The 19,666-nt window shown below is 40.7% G+C and overlaps 1 protein-coding gene across 1 annotated transcript in view; it reads left to right on the forward strand.

Annotated features, from left to right (window-relative positions):
* snx29 (sorting nexin 29) overlaps positions 1-19,666 on the forward strand; it is a 94,988-nt gene that overhangs the window by 49,975 nt on the left and 25,347 nt on the right. The window contains exons 15-18 of the mRNA XM_058061693.1: positions 1,862-1,968; positions 11,485-11,601; positions 13,408-13,463; positions 14,850-14,931. Coding sequence (XP_057917676.1) covers positions 1,862-1,968; positions 11,485-11,601; positions 13,408-13,463; positions 14,850-14,931 — 362 coding nt within the window. The remainder of the gene's footprint in view (positions 1-1,861; positions 1,969-11,484; positions 11,602-13,407; positions 13,464-14,849; positions 14,932-19,666) is intronic.

Below are 19,666 nucleotides of genomic sequence, written 5' to 3' on the forward strand. Positions count from 1 at the left end.
AAAGGAAATAACTTGAAGGCTACCGTTTAGGTTGCTAGCTCTCTAGTTTGCGAGTTAGCATGTGTCTCAAGACCCTGCAGTTGCGCAATATGTTGTAAATAAAAAAAGTATAAATGTGACTATAGTCGTGTTTTGTCATGTCTACAGGGCTCTAATAATGCTTTGTTCATTTTAATGTGAAAAAAATAATTTGTCTACCCACCAACTATATGTTGTTTCTTGTTTTTTATTATTGGCCGTTTTATTATTATTATTATATTTATTTATTACTGATTGATTGATTTTCTTTATTCTTGATTTGTTTATTTATTTTTCATCTTATTTTGTGCAGAAAAAAAATGAAGATATTTGAGAACAGTGGAATGTTTTATCAGAGCTTTTATTGTAGAAAATCGGAACCAAAGCACTGAAAAAGTTTGTATATTTTTCTGTTTTTAATAAATGCGTTTTTTGGAAAACCTGTTCCAGTGGCCCCCAGGTAAATTGAGTTTGAGACCCCTGAGTTAAACCAACGTCCCAACGGACACAAAAACTCCGGGGATGCTTTAGTCCAGGATAGTCTGGAACACGCGTTGCTGTTCCGATGCAACACATTGCTCATGTGCAGCCCAACATTTCATAACACACACACAGCTGCTGGAGAGTGATGCTCAGTTAGTTTTGTTATTACACACCAGCTGTCAGCCCAATTTTCTTTAGCCAGGAACATCTGTGGTGTGTATCCGCCCTCCCCCAACATGGGCCCTTCTCCCTTTTTTCCTCTCTCGTCGGCTGGTTTGTCCACATTTCTTTTTATCGGCACCTTGTCAACGTAACAAAAAACTGAAATCTGCATATTGATTGAAATAAAAACATTTTTCCCTGTAGGACAAAAGTCTTACTGTATATTCGGGATCTACGTGGGTGTTTATACATGCAAACCAGCAGGTGCTACCAAAAGACTCCTCCCCGAGTAGAGCGAGTCTGAGCTTTTCTTACTGTCACTCACACACACCAGAGCCTCATTTATAAAACGGTGCATTAAAGTTGTTTTCCAAATACACTAATGTTACCTTTTGGTTGACACCCTCCGAGATCTACACAGTTTTTCAGATAATAGTCCACTTTTTGAAGATCTTACCAAACTTTTATTCGAACTTGATGGAGCCTTTTGGACATGTTAAACTCCCAAGTTCTTTAATTTTCTCTGTTCTGAGAGTATGTGTTCCCATCACTGCCTTCACACCCTCAGCGGGTCTGTCAGAGTGTCAACGGGTATGTGTTCCTGTCAAATTTCCAAAGTTAATTTTCTTCTGTGATGCTGAAAATCCAATCAAACCCACACCTTCTCTGCAAAGACACAGAGCTCCCATTTCTTCTTCTTTGCGGAGGGAACCCTATTAGTTGATGTTTATGAGCTTAGAAACAACGCTTTAGGCGCTGCCATGATGACTTAAGCCTGTGAGCGAGCGGCAGTCATACACAGAAAGAATGAGCTCGGTCTGAGAGGAAAGTCTGGGTAGAAGAGGCAAGCGGGGGATAGAGGGGACATTTATCATTTTAATAGAAATGACAGAAAGGGGGGGAAAAACATGTTTGAGTGCTAACTTACATTGTGGCATTGTGTATGTACAACCAAAACGAGGATTTCCATTTAAGCACTTTTGAGTGGATGTACTGTATGTTGGATTGACTCATCTACGCTGGGATGAGACGCTAATTGGGATGCGTGGCAATTGAGAAGCTGGTAGCTTGTGTATTATACAGATGTGCATCATTCTCTCCAATCATGCACGAGTGCAAGTGTCACAGAAAAACTGGTTTACATGCCATTGTCGTTTTTGTACATCTTTTAAAAAAATGTTTGTCCTGTGTCTTGCAGCTCTGTCAGTCTTGCAGCTGAGTGAGGAACACACCCCTGCCCCTCCGAGTAAGTGCATGGGCGACATTGAGGAGTTGGCAGCCAGCTATGAACGTAAGCTCATCGAGGTGAGTTTGTTCACTTTTTGCAGCGTACTGTTTCAGCATAAAGTGTTAACATGGAATACACCAGTGATTTTCTACCAACTAGTGTACCTTGAGAAACCGTCAGATGTGCCGTGAGGAATTATACAATATCACTTTTTATAGTTAACATTTATTAATCATCATTTGGGCGTCACGGTGGACTAGTGGTTAGCGCGCAGACCTCACAGCTAGGAGATCAGGGTTCAATTCCACCCTCGGGCATCTCTGTGTGGAGTTTGCATGTTAATTGGCGACTCCAAATTGGGATAGGCTCCAACACCTGCGCGACGCTCGTGAGGATAAGTGTTAGAAAATGAATGAATGAAAATTCCAAATCGTGGCCAGTTCCTACGGTACTAGCAGTTCATAACCCAAATTTTACGTAATTTGACGTACTGCGGTACCTCACAGCTAGGAGACCAGGGTTCAATTCCACCCTCGGGCGTCTCTGTGTGGAGTTTGCATGTTCTCCCCGTGCATGATGCGTGGGTTTTCTCCGGGTACTCCGGTTTCCTCCCACATTCCAAAAACATGCTAGGTTAATTGGCGACTCCAAATTATCCATAGGTATGAATGTGAGTGTGAATGGTTGTTTGTCTATATGTGCCCTGTGATTGGCTGGCCACCAGTCCAGGGTGTACCCCGCCTCTCGCCCGAAGACAGCTGGGATAGGCTCCAGCACCCCCCGCGACCCTCGCGGCAGAAAATGAATTATTAATCATCATTTGCAAATATTATGTCAATAGCCGTTATGTCAATGGTATACATGGACCCAAATATTCCAATTTGCATTTGGTTTATTTGCTCAAACGGAAAGAATTAAACAGGGATGGAATATTCCGTTAACCAATCGTATTTAATTGGTTCCAGACCCCAACCGTGATTTGCTGAAACAAGGATGTGTTTGTGTCCTGTTAGCTTCGAATTAGCTTTTCACAAGATTGCTACTTCCAGGAAGTGAGTGGTGTTGGTGTTGATACTTGGCTTTACGCCATTTATGTATGATTAGCTCAAATTCTAATTCAGTCTTAATGCAGTTATTTTCAAATGAGCATAATCCATATTACTGTCTGTTTAGCTCCTGTGTTTAGGGTTTCTGTGATTCCATTACTTGTGGGTGGATACACATGAGTAATATTGTTAGCAGTGTATTTATTCTAAGTAGGATATTGGGTATCGTGTTACCGTGTTCAAGGGTAATTACATGTCCTATTCACTGTGAGATTGACCAATGATGTGCCAGCTCTAATGAGAATGACATGCACAGAATCACATAGGAAATATTCTATCAGATTGTTTTGGATATGAATAGTTAATCAATTTCTTTTATATATTTTTTATTTATTTATTCATACTCTTGTGTGGCATATTTTTCAATGCTGTTTACATTTGTTGGAATTGCTTGGTTGTCAACGTGAATCTCAGGCCTGGCCAGACGAGGCTTTGTAACAGGAAGTAGAGGAGGTAGAGGTTCATAATTTGACTGGTAGTAATACTGGCATATAAGTATTATATGCCTTCATATAAGTAAGAGCTCTAGTGAAGATTGTGAAAATGTTATGTCTCTTACCTGTTTTCTTTTCTTCCTAATGTTATAATTTAGCAATGATGTAGTACCTGTCAATCATTTGCTAAATATGACTTTTGAAAGTGTCACACTGAGGTTTTGATGATTTTTTGTTGCTGCCAGCTCGGGGTCAGCTACATTTTAGAGCGTGTTTACCGTCATTTGATGGGGAACACAGTTGTATTTATGACCAGGTTCGGTTCCATGCATCCTACTGGGATTTATTTAGAAATATTTTAGCAAATACGCCGGGTACTTCAAAGTATTTTCCTCTTTAGTTCATGTGTCCTGTCAACCAAAACACTGCAAAATGACACGAGACAAGCTCAATATTTAGCTGGAATAAACATTAGATTTGGGCAAGCGGTGTAAAAACTTACATTTAGACTTGGAGATGTCATGATTGACTGTAAATACATCAAAAATATGTCAATTGAGGTTGTTTGCATGTCTAAATCTCAGAACCCTGAATATAATATAACCAAATACCTTGCAGATCAATACGGTTGATGCTCCTTGCTTCCCAATATTGGTATCATCCAACACAAAAATATCAGAAAATTACTCGATAAAGTTTTCTACTTGGTATAAGATTGCCTTTTTATGTTTGGTGATCTGGATATATACAGTATTTTTTTTATTATTTTTATTAGTGCAATCACAGACTAGCCTGTGAATTTCACACACTTGCAGCTGTTATAGAGTGACGTTGTGTGCAGGTGATGTGTTTATGTACACATGCATTCACCACAATGCGTCCCGTTTGGGCTCCACGGATGTGTGATCTAAGTGGCTCTAAAAAGCAATCCGAGTAGGAGGCCACTGTAATGTGTCCCGGTGGATTGGCGCCTGCGTGAAATGAGAAACAGACATATTAATGTGCAGAAAAAAAACCAAGACCTGAAGAAAGGGAAACCTCAAAGCAACTCGAGGAGATGGAGAGATGATGGATGTGTATTATGATTTTTTTTAAGGATTGGTGCATTTTCACTTTTAATTGTGTACGTATCACTGCTGGCAGGATGTTCATATGAAATTTGATGCTATGACAAAGTCATTAAAGGACAATTGGCTCTCTGTATGACCGGTGTCAGAACTTGGTCCGCAATTATTGGACTCTCTAAAGGCTGCATGCCCTTTGTCACCGATTCTGTTCATTACTTATATGGACAGAATTTGAAGGCTGCAGGATTTGGTCTGCTTTTTGCAGATTTTGCTGGCTTCATCAGGCCGTGATCTTCAAACCTCCAAGTCCGAGATTAAGTTGTGGTGAAGAGCTCTCCATTTTCCGGTTGATCTCCATTCCTACCCTCATCTATGGTCATGAGATGTGGATAGTGACCAAGAGAATCACGGGTACAAGCTGCCTAAATGAGTTTCCTCCATCGGGAGGCTGGGCTCTCACTTAAAGATGAGGTGAGAATCTCAGAGTCGAAGCATTCCTCCACTGCATTGAGAAAACCCAGATGAGGTGGCTCAGGCAAGTGGTCCCTGGGGGGGTGCTCAGGTGTGTGGGCTTCCCCGCTAAGGTTGCTGCCCCTGCAACTTGAATTCGGATCAGCGGCAAAAAGTGGATGTATGGAGACACATAGGAATGCAGTGGCTCAGGAGGTAGTATGGCCGTCTTAGAATTGCAAAGTATTGACTTTTTTATGCTTCTCGCAAGAAAATGTCTAAATAAGAAATTGAACACCAAATTGTGTCTGATGAATTTTAAAATCTAATTTTCCACTTGAGCAGATATAGCTTTATTGTCTATATTTCTTCGATAATACAACTCCAAATGTCTGTTTTCCCAAATGATGGAAAGCCAGTGGGTTATTCATACTGCTTTTAAATGAATTTTGTTTGAACTTTCAGAGTCACTGAAGTGATGTGGAAACACATGAAACGTTTGGAGAATTAACTGATGAATAGCACGGTTAAAAGGCTAAAATAACTGCTTTGAAACGTTATTGGAAAGTTACTTTTTTTTTTTTTAGGAGGACAGGAGTGAACTAACTCCAAAAACGCCCTTTTCCAAGCTCACATATTGCTAGACGTCAAATGTCTGAAGGAGTACACAATTGTGAAAAAAGAGAATCTAAACCAGGGGTCTCAAACTCAATTTACCTGGGGGCCACTGGAGCTAGGGTCTGGGCAAGGCTGGGCCCCATCAGGTTTTCAAAAAAAAAAACAAAAAAAAAACGCATTTATTAAAAACAGAAAAATATACAAACTTTTTCAGTGCTTTGGTTCCGATTTTCTACAATAAAAGCTCTGATAAAACATTCCACTGTTCTCAAATATCTTCATTTTTATTTTTCTGCACAAAATAAGATGACAAATAAATCAAGAATAAAGAAAATCAATCAATCAGTAATAAATAAATATAATAATAATAATAAAATGACAAATAATAAAAACCTACGAAACCACATATAGTTGGTGGGTAGACAAATTATTTTTTTCAGATTAAAATAAACAAAGCATTATTAGAGCCCTGTAGACATGACAAAACACGACTATGGTCACATTTATACTTTTTTTATTTACAACATATTGCGCAACTGCAGGGTCTTGAGACACATGCTAACTCGCAAACTAGAGAGCTAGCGACCTAAACGGTAGCCTTCAAGTTATTTCCTTTAAACTTAAATAGCCAAAAACTTACCACTTCCACACGGATAGGGAGGATAACTATTAACAGTTATTTAACCTTTAACATGAACATTAATAAATGTAATATTTTTTTCTGGGTACATGATACCATACAGCATCCATATCAACATTAAACTTTCATATCAAGGCGGGGGCCTCAAACTAGTGTCCTGCGGACCACATTTGGCCCACGGGCCGCGTGTTTGAGACCCCTGATCTAAACCAAAAAAATACACTTCATTTAAAATTCCAAGGCGCCAGCTTTTCCATGGGAAAACTTCAGAAGTTAATAAAGTTATTGATAATAATGACAGACACCTTCTGTGGTATAATGGAGTAATCATGCTAGGCCTGCCATGTCCAATTAGAGTCAGGATTGAATCAGTGTTCAAGCTGGGAATTTAATAAACAGTCAATTATCTGGGAGATGCATTTTGTGCCTGACCACAACAACACAATTATAGATCATTTATTTGTTTGCAAATATTTCAAACATCATCCTGCGCTGTCATAACTACCCACTATCCCCTTGATACTTGAATACTTGATACCGACAAAGTTTTATCAGTGGAATAAGATACTTCGAGATGACAGGAACGAGCTACACCGCATCATTCTGCTTATGATGAAAATATAAAAGTCCACTTTAAAACATTTGTGTGCGGCCTTTCAAAGTCATAAAAGCCCATAAGCCCAAATAATGTGCGATCCAAGTGCTGTAATGCTGCAGTGACAAAGAGCTACGTGTCTATATCATTGGCCAGATTTAGCCTTTTATAAACACCCATCTTTGCCTTTTCAAGTGGTCCATCTGCTGCTCTCATCTTTCTCACACTCCCTCTGTGTTCCATTGTAGCTGTTTTGCCTTTTCTTTACTCCCAGTGAATAGTGGACAGAACAGCTTGTGATGTCTATATTGGTCGGCGCTCACGCTCGTCCCTTTTTGCTCTCTTTTTGTCTCTTCCGTCTTTCAGGCATGTTTCCTCCTGTTGAGGAGCAGATGTGCTGAAGTGACTAACAGAGCTATAAGATGTCTTATAGCTGTCGTATATGGGTTGTCTTCTCTGAGTTTAAGATGGCTGCAGTAACATTGAAGGCGTCAACTAATCATTATTTTCTTAATAGATTAATCCGAAGCTTCTTCTTTTGATTAATCGAGTAATCGGTTGGTCCAGACCTTTTCCAACGATGCCTCATACTGAAAAATGAAAGGATGGAACTTTTGAACACTTTTGGGTGTCTGGAACAGCTTTGTTGGATTTGCATTATTTTCTTTGCAAAAAGCTGATTCAGTTAACATATGTTTTGGTTTGAGTCCGACCCTCTAGAATGGATTAATGACTCTAACCGAGGTAGAAAACCCCAATACAAACGTAGAATACAAAATATACCTGTCAATTTCCATTCCAAAACTTGTTGGATTTGCATTATTTTCTTTGCGAAAAGCTGATTCAGTTAACATATGTTTTGGTTTGAGTCCGACTCTCTCGAATGGATTAATGACTCTAACCGAGGTAGAAAACTCCCAATACAAACGTAGAATACAAAATATACCTGTCAATTTCCATTTCAAAACTTGTAACGTAACACCCCCTGTAATGGGTTTTCAAAGTAGGCGCAAGAAGACTTCAGGGGAAGCACAGCAGATTGAGAAAAATAAAGAAAAACGCGGAAGACAGTTCAAAGGCAAAATAAATTGGTTTTTAGTTCCTAGGGTTAGAGAGTAAACAGAGTCTTGGCTGAGCAGAAATTAAGCTTTTCAGGGAGTAGGTAAGGTCCCAAACGTGTTTTATTCTCTGAGGGAAGGCTCACTCTGCAACACTTTAAAACCCCTGCTCTGAAATATTATCAACAGGGAAAAACCATCTGAATGCACTCCATTTAAAATTCCAAAGTTGCACAGAGATCATCAACTTTAGTGATTTATCGGAAAATGCATCATTTTGCTTTGCGTTTGATAAACGATGCCAATTAGTTTTTGCTCACATAGAGAATAAAAGGGTAAAGATGGCAGCGGAAAGTACATTTGTCATGACTAATTTCTGTCGGCAGAACTTGGAGGACGGCCATTTCTCGGTCAAAGCAGATTTTCAGATTCTGATTTTTTAAGTTACCTTTCTGCACTGTTCGGTCGTAATGGACTTATTTTCAAAATGTAAACACCCACGCAACTGCGTTATTGTCATCAAATTGACAAAGGGTCCTTATGATGACATTGATGACATTGATGCGGGGGGTGCTGGAGCCTATCCCAGTTGTTTTCGGGTGAGAGGCAGGCGGGGTACACCCTGGACTGGTTGCCAGCCAATCACAGGGCACATATAGACAAACAACCATTCACACTCACATTTATACCTATGGACAATTTGGAGTCGCTAATTAACCTAGCATGTTTTTGGAATGTGGGAGGAAACCGGAGTACCCGGAGAAAACCCACACATGAACGGGGAGAACATGCATTATGATATATTACGTATTATTATTGCATCACATCTTTCCACATTTAATGTGATGATTGTCTGATGTTGCTAAAACAGACACATTATTAAATAAATGATACATGTTCAAATACAAGGCTAGTTTATTACCTTGGTTGTTGATTTATTAATTCCTGTGTGTGTGTGTGTTGATGGTTTTTGGATCCACTTGCAAAAATGGGATTTAATTAAACTCCCAACTTGTTCTCATGGTGCCCTTTAATTATTTCAAATTTGCCACTCGGTGATGTAATGACCTGTTGTGGTCACTTGATTGTGCAACCACTAGTTTTCTCATCCTCCACTTGCAGATAGTTGATGACCTGATGCAAACCTACATTATAGATTGGGTCAGAACTTCGGGATGTCAATTGTAAGGGAAGGCAAGAATGCAGGTCAAAGTATAGGTTAATATACTGTAGAATTAATGTGCAGTCACACGCATATCACCACACGTATTACGCTGGATATTTGGATGCATACATCACAAAAAATACAAGTGATTATCTCTGAGAATTAATTGGGTTTCTCTGTGCTTCAAATGAATTTGCTCTTATAATTATTCAAGAGCTGCAGTGCCATAAAAACAATAATTGTGATTTGAATGCTGTTATGTTGGGGAGAGCTTTACAGTTTTGAGGACGAAAAAGGGGGTCTGTGACCATGTATTTTAAACATTATGCAATACCAGAGTTGTATTGCTCAAAAGTTGTAATTCAACTGACTTGACCCACAGCATTTATTTAGTATATCAAGATTTACTTCTTTTTTATACATGCAAAGTTTATATAAGAGTATTGCCAAAATCAGCCGCATGGAAGCCGAGGTGGCGTATCTACCTTTTTATTCTAGGACTTCCTCGGGAGCTTGGCTTGTATTTGGCTGAGAGATTTAAGCGGCAGCCTGAGGACACGTGCACATTGCTATTCTCTTCATAACTTGTGTGCTGCAATTAAAGTGCCATATATTGGGAAACAAAAGAGGGATGCACAAATCAAAGCTTAGTCTCCTTGGGAAGGATAACAGCTCTTATGTCGTTGTTGATGAAAGACAATATTTAGAGCATTAATTAAAAGGGTGGGCTATGCCTTGCAGTATAATATCCATAGATTGTAATTGCCTTTGGAGTTTTATTATTATTATGTGTTGATTTTTATTGTTAGTGGTATGAAGTAATGGTAGCTATTCAAAGTAGCTATTCAGTGGTTTGACGTGACTTTGCAGTTCTGTTAGTACTACATTGGTATCTTAGATTATGATGTTAATCTTTGTCCGTAGTGTTGTAATGTTTATATTTTTATCCTTGCATATGTATAGGGCTGCACGGCGGTCTTGTGGTTAGCGTGCAAACTAGGAGACCCGGGCTCAATTCCACCCTCTGCCGTCTCTGTGTGGAGTTTGCATGTTCTCCCCGTGCATGTGTGGGTTTTCTCCGGGTACTCCGGTTTCCTCCCACATTCCAAAAACATGCTAGGTTAATTGGCCACTCCAAATTGTCCATAGGGGCGGCACGGCGGTCAAGTGGTTAGCGCGCAGACCTCACAGCTAGGAGACCAGGGTTCAATTCCACCCTGGCCATCTTTATGTGGAGTTTGCATGTTCTCCCCGTGCATGCGTGGGTTTTCTCCGGGTACTCCGGTTTCCTCCCACATTCCAAAAACATGCTAGGTTAATTAGCGACTCCAAATTGTCCATTGGTATGAATGTGAGTGTGAATGGTTGTTTGTCTATATGTGCCCTGTGATTGGCTGGCGACCAGTCCAGGGTGTACCCCGCCTGCCTCTCACCCGAAGACAGCTGGGATAGGCTCCAGCACCCCCTGTGACCCTCGAGAGGATAAGCGGTAGAAAATAAATGAATGAATGTATAAATACTGACTATAGTATACTGACTAGTATAAATTTTGTTGGCATCATATCGACAGTGACAGTCTTTGCAACCAGTCACACAATAAGTAATTTTTGCGATTGGCAGGCAACCAGTCCAGGGTGTACGCCGCCTTCCACCCAAAGTCAGCTGGGATAGGCTCCATCATACCACCATGAGCGAAATGAGGATTATGTGCCATAGAAAATGGATGATATGCCTATACACAATGGTCTGGTCCAGGCTGACACCCGAATATCCACCTTTAAGCAAAGTTATCTCGGCTTTGCACCAGCAACTTTGCAGCCGAGTATTCACAAGAGGCTTCATGACATGCTGTTCTAAATGCAATGTGAAAAAGTTAACGGGTACCGGTCGATGTTGGAGTACCAGCGGTGCCCGAGCTCGTCTCACCTGCCAATGGCGTGACATCACCCTGCTGAAATGGTTGTGGCAGCAGGTGCCTCGTGTAAAGCACAGTGTGTGTCACAGCTGTCAGTCTCATGACAAAGACCTGTCTGCACTGTCTGGCCAGGTTAGGAAGATGGGACATTGGACACACACACGCGCACACACACACACACACACACACACACACAGTCATTTGTCAGAACTATTTGCATGAGGGCACAGAATTGTGGATAACACTGTCAAGGTTCGTTAGAGCTGAGGACAATTGATTAGCAGGCTGGCAGGATTCTGACTGCCTGGGCTCCAAACTGCTTTCGCCTACTTCACTCTCGTTGGATGTGCTCCCTGTTTGGCTCCATCCCCTCTACCGCAGGATGGAGTTAAACTGTTTCCCCGAAATCTGTCCTGCTGTCAATTTTAATTAGACTCCACCTGGACTGCTCCTTCTCCGTGGGCAATTGAGAATTGTAAATTTAATTGTTTTTCGTTTTTATTATAGCCATAATGTGTGACTGTGCATATGTGTGTGTGTTACAGGTGGCCGAGATGCACGGAGAGTTGATCGAGTTTAATGAATGCCTATACCGCAACCTAATGGCCAAAGACCACCTCATTGTGCAGATGAGACAGGAACTTATTGAGCTGAGAGGACCGGTGAGTTATTATCAACACAGATCTTTCCACTAATACTTTTTTTTTTGGAGAATTCTGTATAATAGTGAATAATTAGTGAAGACAGACACACGGGGCTCTTTGATAAACTAAATGCATTTAGGACAGGGGTCTCAAACTCAATTTACCTGGGGGCCACTGGAGCTAGGGTCTGGGCGAGGCATTAGGTTTTCCAAAAAAAACCAAAAAACGCATTTATTAAAAACAGAAAAATGAATAAACTTTGCTTTGGTTCCGATTTTCTACAAGAAAAGCTCTGATAAAACATTCTACTGTTCTCAAATATCTTACTTTTTATTTTTCTACACAAAATAAGATCAAGAATAAATAAATATAATAATAATAAAACAGCAAATAATTCAAAATTAAGAAACCACATATAGTTGGTGGGTAGACAAATTATTTTTTTCAGATTAAAATGAACAAAGCATTATTAGAGCCCTGTAGACATGACAAAACACGACTATAGTCACATTTATACTCTTTTTTTATTTACAACATATTGCGCAACTGCAGGGTCTTGAGACACATGCTAACTCGCAAACTAGAGAGCTAGCGACCTAAACGGTAGCCTTCAAGTTATTTCCTTTAAACTTAAATAACCAAAAACTTACCACTTCCACACGGATAGGGAGGATAACTATTAACGGTTATTTAACCTTTAACATGAACATTAATCAAACGTAATAATTTTTTCTGGGTACATGATACCATACAGCATCCATATCAAACTTGCGTGGGCCGCACTAACATTAAACTTTCATATCAAGGCGGGGGCCTCAAACTAGTGTCATGTGGGCCACATTTGGCCCGCGTGCCGCATGTTTGAGACCCTGATTTAGAAGACGGTAAACAGGTTTTCTATGCCATAATTATGAAAATATTAATGAATTTTTCATCCTATCACATAGAAATTCACTTGTCTGAAAACAATTAACCGCGATAAACGAATGACTGTATTGTTATCTAAGTGCTATTATATGTAACAACAATATTGCTCCGACTAAAATGATTACATAATACCAACATTTGATTGCACCCTGAACACTGACAGACACACACACACACACACACACAGACACACACACCATCTGTGGCGTGAGCTGATGTGGCAGAGAGAGTCTCAGGAAGATGAAGATATGTTATACTTGTTATCCCTCAACTTCAGCCTTTCCTTTTTGGACTGCTCACCGTGTGGGTGTGGGTGTTTGTGTCCTTGTTGCTCAGCATCTTCAAAGAGCTTCTCTTCAAAACCTTGGTCACTTTAACTCTGGCTTGGTACCACAACACATATCCCGCTACTTTACAATCTGCTATTTTTGTGTGTGCTCCTTGGACGGTGTGATCAAAGCTAAAAGATGCTGAGGTCGCCACGGTGACGGCGACAGTGTTTCCCCCCCGCTGGTTTTCGTGCATCATACGCCACCTATGCCTGGCAGGAATGGCGTACACTGTTTTTCACATGTAATCACGCAGAATTCCAACATCTGGATTTGGTCATGTGGGTCCACAAGGGACGTGGGACCCTAGAATGAAGCAAATCAAACACACACACACACACACTATTACACAGGGGCTTGTCAGATCAGGATAACAACTGTTCCCCAACAGGAGCTCCTACAGTTCACCCTAAACAGCATAAATGTTCCAGATGTTTCCTGCAGCTGAGTAAACAGTGATTCCAGCTTGGCATGTTACATGTGCACGTATCAACCTCACATCCCGTGGTCGGGAATAATGACTGATCCACTTTGATTTTTTCCTCTGTTTTTATATATATATATTCAGGTTCCAGGGGATTTAAGCCAAACATCGGATGATCCCAGCCTCTCGGATTTTGAAACGTAAGAATTCCTTACCTTCAGTAACACCATTGAAACAATTCATTCATTATTCATATTCATTGTTTTTCGATTAAAAAATGTAAATATACTCTGATTTCTGCTGCTCAAATGTGATTAATTTTCTTAGTCATGCATGAAAGCAGACCTTTTATTCTTAATGTTTTAGGCAAAACAAGATATTCACACACATCAGCTTTGACTTTTTATAATAACAGTCAACATTTTCACTTCGGACGCGTGCAGTCGTCAACATAACCGAAATCAAAAACCGAAACGAGCCATTGTTTGCGCATTTACTTTTGACTTTGACATAAAGCGAAGGGCGATGAGGATTTTTGTTTGTTTTCGTTGTTTTCCCACGATTGTGCAAGAGCTTTTTCCCACGCTGCACTACTCTTTAGACTTTTCCTGTTTTTCTTTCACCTCATATTTGGTCTCAAATGTGGGCACTATGTTATGTTAATATTTGATCACGTTATTTTTTGGCTTAAAAGGTAAAAAAAAGTACTTTTTTCAATTACTGTGGTATATCTCAGTTAATATATTTTATTTTGATGCTTATTTTGCACAGAACCGGAAGTCACTGCATGATTTCCTACTGAAGTCATTTCATGCTCGACATAAATGCGCTGATTTTTCACGGAAAGGACCCCTTTGGGTCTCAGATTTGATTTTGATAAAAAAAAAAAACGTTTGAGCATGTATGATGACATCTAATGACATCCTTAAAAAAAGCAGCATCTTTTCTAAAAAACAGGCTTTTTAAAAATAAGATCTTGATGATGAAGTGGGACCAGGTATAAATGATATCAGACACAAGTCACGTATCATGTTATATAACGGAATGAATATTTCTTCATGTATTTGGCTGCGTTGGGACAGGTGGATGCAATATTGCAATACAATGTAATGCAGACAGAAACGGAAAGTGCATTCAGAGTAGAAAGTAGAAAGACACAGATGACACGACTGAATTATAAGAGAGGCACTAAATCCCCTCAGGCTAACTGCAAAGACACAGGTGTGAAGGTCTCTATAGATTTCATAATCTATTGAGAACGTTGAAAACATTTTTCAACATTACTGTTATTTTCCTGCCTGGGAACAATCACACATTTCTGGCTTATGGTTTCATGGTGAGGCGTGCTGGGTCGGTTTCGAACATCTGCTCAAATGACCTGATATGGTTCCTTGCCCAATAGAGATCATCTCTCTCGTATCTCAACCATGCTTTCCCCAACACAGCATGCCTCCATTCATGCTCACATGACACTTTCCACTTGCTGGAGCTCACCAAGTGTTGCAGATGATGATGACGATTATGAAGATGGACGTAATCGGCCAAAGCAGTCATGATGTTATTGTTTTTTTTTTTTCCCCTTAAAGGGCTCATCGGGCGCTCATCAACGTGTGGATCCCTTCTGTGTTCCTCCAGGGCAGAGCCGCTAATGCCTACCATGTCTACCAGGTCAGCTATTACACTAGAAACCCACTTTTCACTTGAGGATAGACTTGACGGATACAAAGTTGACATACATTAATTCTTAGTCATTTTGGGGCCGTAATGGCTTCTATGAACCATGAAATATATACTTTGAAACGTGTTTGAAAGCAAGATGACAAGGCGTATTATCGTCTCCTTAGTGATCATGATTAACTCCAGTTGATTGTGTCTCGGCGGCACGGCGGTCGAGTGGTTAGCGCGGAAACCAGGGTTCAATTCCACCCTCGGCCATCTCTGTGTGGAGTTTGCATGTTCTCCCCGTGCATGCGTGGGTTTTCTCCGGGTACTCCGGTTTCCTCCCACGTTCCAAAAACATGCTAGGTTAATTAGCGACTCCAAATTGTCCATAGGTATGAATGTGAGTGTGAATGGTTGTTTGTCTATATGTGCCCTGTGATTGGCTACGCCACCAGTCCAGGGTGTACCCCGCCTCTCGCCTGAAGACGGCTGGGATAGGCTCCAGCACCCTCCGCGACCCTCGTGAGGAAAAGCGGTAGAAAATGAATGAATGAATGATTGTGTCTCTTTGGAAGCGTAAAATTATCTGGTTGATGGCCACACGGTTCTCCCCGTGCATGCGTGGGTTTTCTCTTCTGGGTACTCCGGTTTCCTCCCACATTCCCAAAACATGCTAGGTTAATTAGCGATTCCAAATTGTCCATAGGTATGAATGTGAGTATGAATGGTTGTTTGTCTATATGTGCCCTGTGATTGGCTACGCCACCAGTCCAGAGTGTACCCCGCTTCTCGCCGGAAGACAGCTGGGATAGGCTCCAGCATGCCTGTGACCCTTGTGAGGATAAGCGGCATAGAAAATGAATGAAGGAATATTGCAATGGATTAATTGATTGACACTCTTTCCCCCTGCCTTTATTATTTTATTATTATTTATTATAATTATTTATTTATTATTTATTTGTATTTATTGACATGGCCTATCACCCACACATCAATGGTGAGTCTGTATCCATTCTGTGCTTATAATTTCATGTTGTAAGCTACTTTGTGAAGGTGGGATGATGTGTGTTGTTGTTCTTTTTAACTGCGTGAGTGGAAGACAAGCTGGGTGTCAATCAAGTTCACGGCTGTCATCCGTCCTTGATGTTAAGCTTTCTTAATAAGATCTTCAGAGGTTTGATGAAAACTGATTGCACACCGATCCCCAGACTCAAAAAAGGTGGGCGACCACTGGTCGAGAAGACAATTTCCTGCTGGAGTGCAAGGAAATGGGAAGTAATTGCCTATTCTTCTGTCATCCTTTCCATCACAGAGGAAAATGTTTAACATGACAGTTGCCATTTTGGTTGCTCTCCCCTTTCCTGTCACCTTTTCATGACTCCGCTACGTGACAAGAAAGCATAGCTGTGCTGCCCTCACTTCCAAAAACTACTTTATCTCGCACTTTGCTCCACTTTTTTTGCACTTTATGATAATGTCCTATTACAAGTTGACATTTAGACCAGTGAACCGAGGATAACTTTACTTAACTAAAAGCTCCTGGAACACATAAGAGCAGTGATTTTCAACCACTGGCACAGTGGTACACTAGTGTACCTTGAGAAACCGTCAGGTGTGCCGTGAGGAATTATCCAATATCACTTTTTATAGTTAACATTGATTAATCATCATTTGCAAATATTATGAATATATGGACCCAAATATTCCAATTGCATTTGGTATATTTACTCAAATGGAAAGAATTGAACAGGGATGGAATATTCCTTTCCCCAATCCAATTCAGGTATCGGAAATTGGTCAGGGTGCGTTCTTCTTCGTGGTGTTTTCCTTCTTCTGTTGTTTATTTGCGGTTGGCAAGCAGCTTTTGTGTGCATTAGCGCCATCTGTGGAACAGAATCTAAACCCTTCTATACTTTATTCACAAGTCCATTTTTAATAAAAAATAAAACATATATCTATATAAAACATGAGTTTAATTATGAAATATTAGCAAGATTGAATGTGATCTTTTCCTGTTTAAATTGATCCCGGGTGCGTTCTTTCTATATGACGTAACACACAGCTCCACGTTCTTCAGTTTTAAAAATGGAAGCGAGCAATCGGCATTGGACTGCTAAGCAAAGTTTGTTTTTGATTCAAACTTTTCAATTTCAAGACTGGACAGACGAAAAACTGACAATATGGAGTTATTCCAACAAGTGAAAGAAAAACTCGGGGAAGCCGGTATCACGTGATGTTGATGTTTACGTTTTACTGGGCATGCCCCATTGACTATTCTGTTTGATTTTCACGCCGCATGTAGACAAGAGATTGGAATATTCCTTTCTATGGATACCATTGTTTCCTGAAAGGTCATTCGGAAAGAAAAAAACTTGTGGCTACTGTGGAGTGTCTGTGGTGTAAAGACTGGCATAGCAATGTAATATTGGTCCGTGTGGCAACACCTACCTTGTTCCTCCGATAGACTTTTTAATGCACGTGTGGGATCATGGTGACATTTTGTAACATTTTTGGTTAGTGGTGTGGCCACAAGATTTTTCCAATGTAAAAAAAATGTGCCGTGGCTCAAAAAAGGTTGAAAAACACTAGTCCAATAAACTAAATAAACTGCTGCTTGCATTTGGATCAGGCAGGTTATACTGCATCTTGTCTGTCACATTCACATGGTGTTAAACTTCTGTTCTCTCTTTCACACACACACACACACACACACACACACACACACACACACACACACACACACTGTATTGCCAGGAGGTACAACTGTAATGTTAGTCAGGGGAAACCATTCGGGACAGGAAGAGACAGGTGACACATCCTCAGCGCTAACTGAACATCAGGGATGACTTGCTCGCAAGCTCAGCCCGGCTCAGCTTATACATAATAAATGTAAATTCACATCCCGAGCTGAGAGCTTTCTGACTTTTTTTTTTTTGTCTTAAATCTTATCTGTCTCCACATCAGCGTAAAAAACGTAACTCTCACCAAATGAGATCTCATCAGTCACACGCTGCCTCAGAGAACTTGTGGGCACACAACGGTAAACACGGCACATTCAGGCTTTTCCACCACAAAATATGAAACATGATTTTTTTTTTTTTTTTTTGCACTCAACTCCTGGTAAAAGACTGGAAAGCAGAGGAAAGTGGAAAGCAACCCCATTTTGCAGGACTTGATACCTGCAATTTGGCAGCTGATTTATTCAGTGGGACTTACAGGTGGGCGCAGCATGACGCTGCTGTGGTACCTAAAGGATGACATTCCCGTGCACACAAAACAAAGTTGAGGGTGAAATGATGAGTGATGATAGACTAGCTTCATGTTTAACCTAAATCAGGGGTCTCAAACTTTCGCGGGCCGCACTAACATTAAACTTTCATATCAAGGCGGGGGGCCTCAAACTAGTGTCCTGCGGGCCACATTTGGCCCGCAGGCCGCATGTTTGAGACCCCTGATCTAAGAGCAGCCTAAATTAATCCAGATGGGGCCTTCCAAATTAATCCAGATTTACCTAAAACGGAAATTAAAGGTGCTAAAACAGTGAAAGGAACGGCGGTCCATTGAAGGCAGCAGGGACGCACACACACACGCCTGAAACCTAACAATTACAGTGTCTCAATTATTCATAGCTTGGCTGATTTATGTGCTTGTATATGGTGCATATTAAAGACTTTAGGAGGTACAAGGCCAAGGATTGTTATGCAACTATTATTAATTGGCTTTAGCCCCCCCCCCCCCCCCCCCCTTCACAAATACAAGACAAATAGTTAACAGTAATAAGCAGTCAACAATCTTACATGTGAAAAGAAGTGGTTACTTGTTTGTTTAATTGGACGCTATAACAAATGACTAATGGAGGCACAGTGTCTGTTCACGCTATTCAAGCCAAGACTACTATTTGGGGATAGAGGCTAAGTGAACGTTAACCATACAGCATCTAATAAATGCAGCTCTTCAGCGGTGCCACAATGTCGATAAACACATTGCACAATGCAACTTCTAACTTCTCCTTTTCACTTTTTGTTTCATGTGATCAATGAAAGCACCGTCTAATCCGGGAAGGTTAGCGTTATGATTCATTGTTACTGTCAAGTTGCTGTGGAGGGGGGAGGGTCTCACTTGCTTTGCCTGGGAATTAATCATCAGGAGCGACGCCATCTTCCAAACGTATCTGATTACTATGAATGGGGGGAAAAATTAACAAGATAGAAGTCCAACAAAAGAAAGAGGAAAGAAAAGGGAAAAGATGGATGGGAAGGGGAAAAAGTGGGAGGTTTAGAAGTGTAGAGATGGATGATGCTCCTGAAGAAGAACGTTAACACGACCATGCTGGTTTAACATTATCATAAAAAAAAACAACACCAATTTAAAAAAAAATAAGAAAGTTTTGCATTTTTCCCATGATTGTTTAAACCAGGGGTCTCAAACATGCAGCCTGCGGGCCAAATGTGGCCCGCAGGACACTAGTTTGAGGCCCCCGCCTTGATATGAAAGTTTATTGTTAGTGCGGCCCGCGCAAGTTTGATATGGATGCTGTATGGTGGTTGGGCCACCCTTAGCCCAATTAATTCATTTCAGTGCAATCGAACATTTGCACTAATAATTTGCATTAGTAATTTGCACTAGTAATTCAGCCACATTGGAGGTGTTTCTAAGCGCCTCTTTAAGGTCGTGCCACAGCATCTCAATAGGATTCAGGTCTGGAGTTTGACTAGGTCACTCCAGACTTCTCAATATGGCT

This window comes from Doryrhamphus excisus, chromosome 22 (genome assembly GCF_030265055.1).
Source record: "Doryrhamphus excisus isolate RoL2022-K1 chromosome 22, RoL_Dexc_1.0, whole genome shotgun sequence".
Lineage (NCBI taxonomy): Eukaryota > Metazoa > Chordata > Actinopteri > Syngnathiformes > Syngnathidae > Doryrhamphus > Doryrhamphus excisus.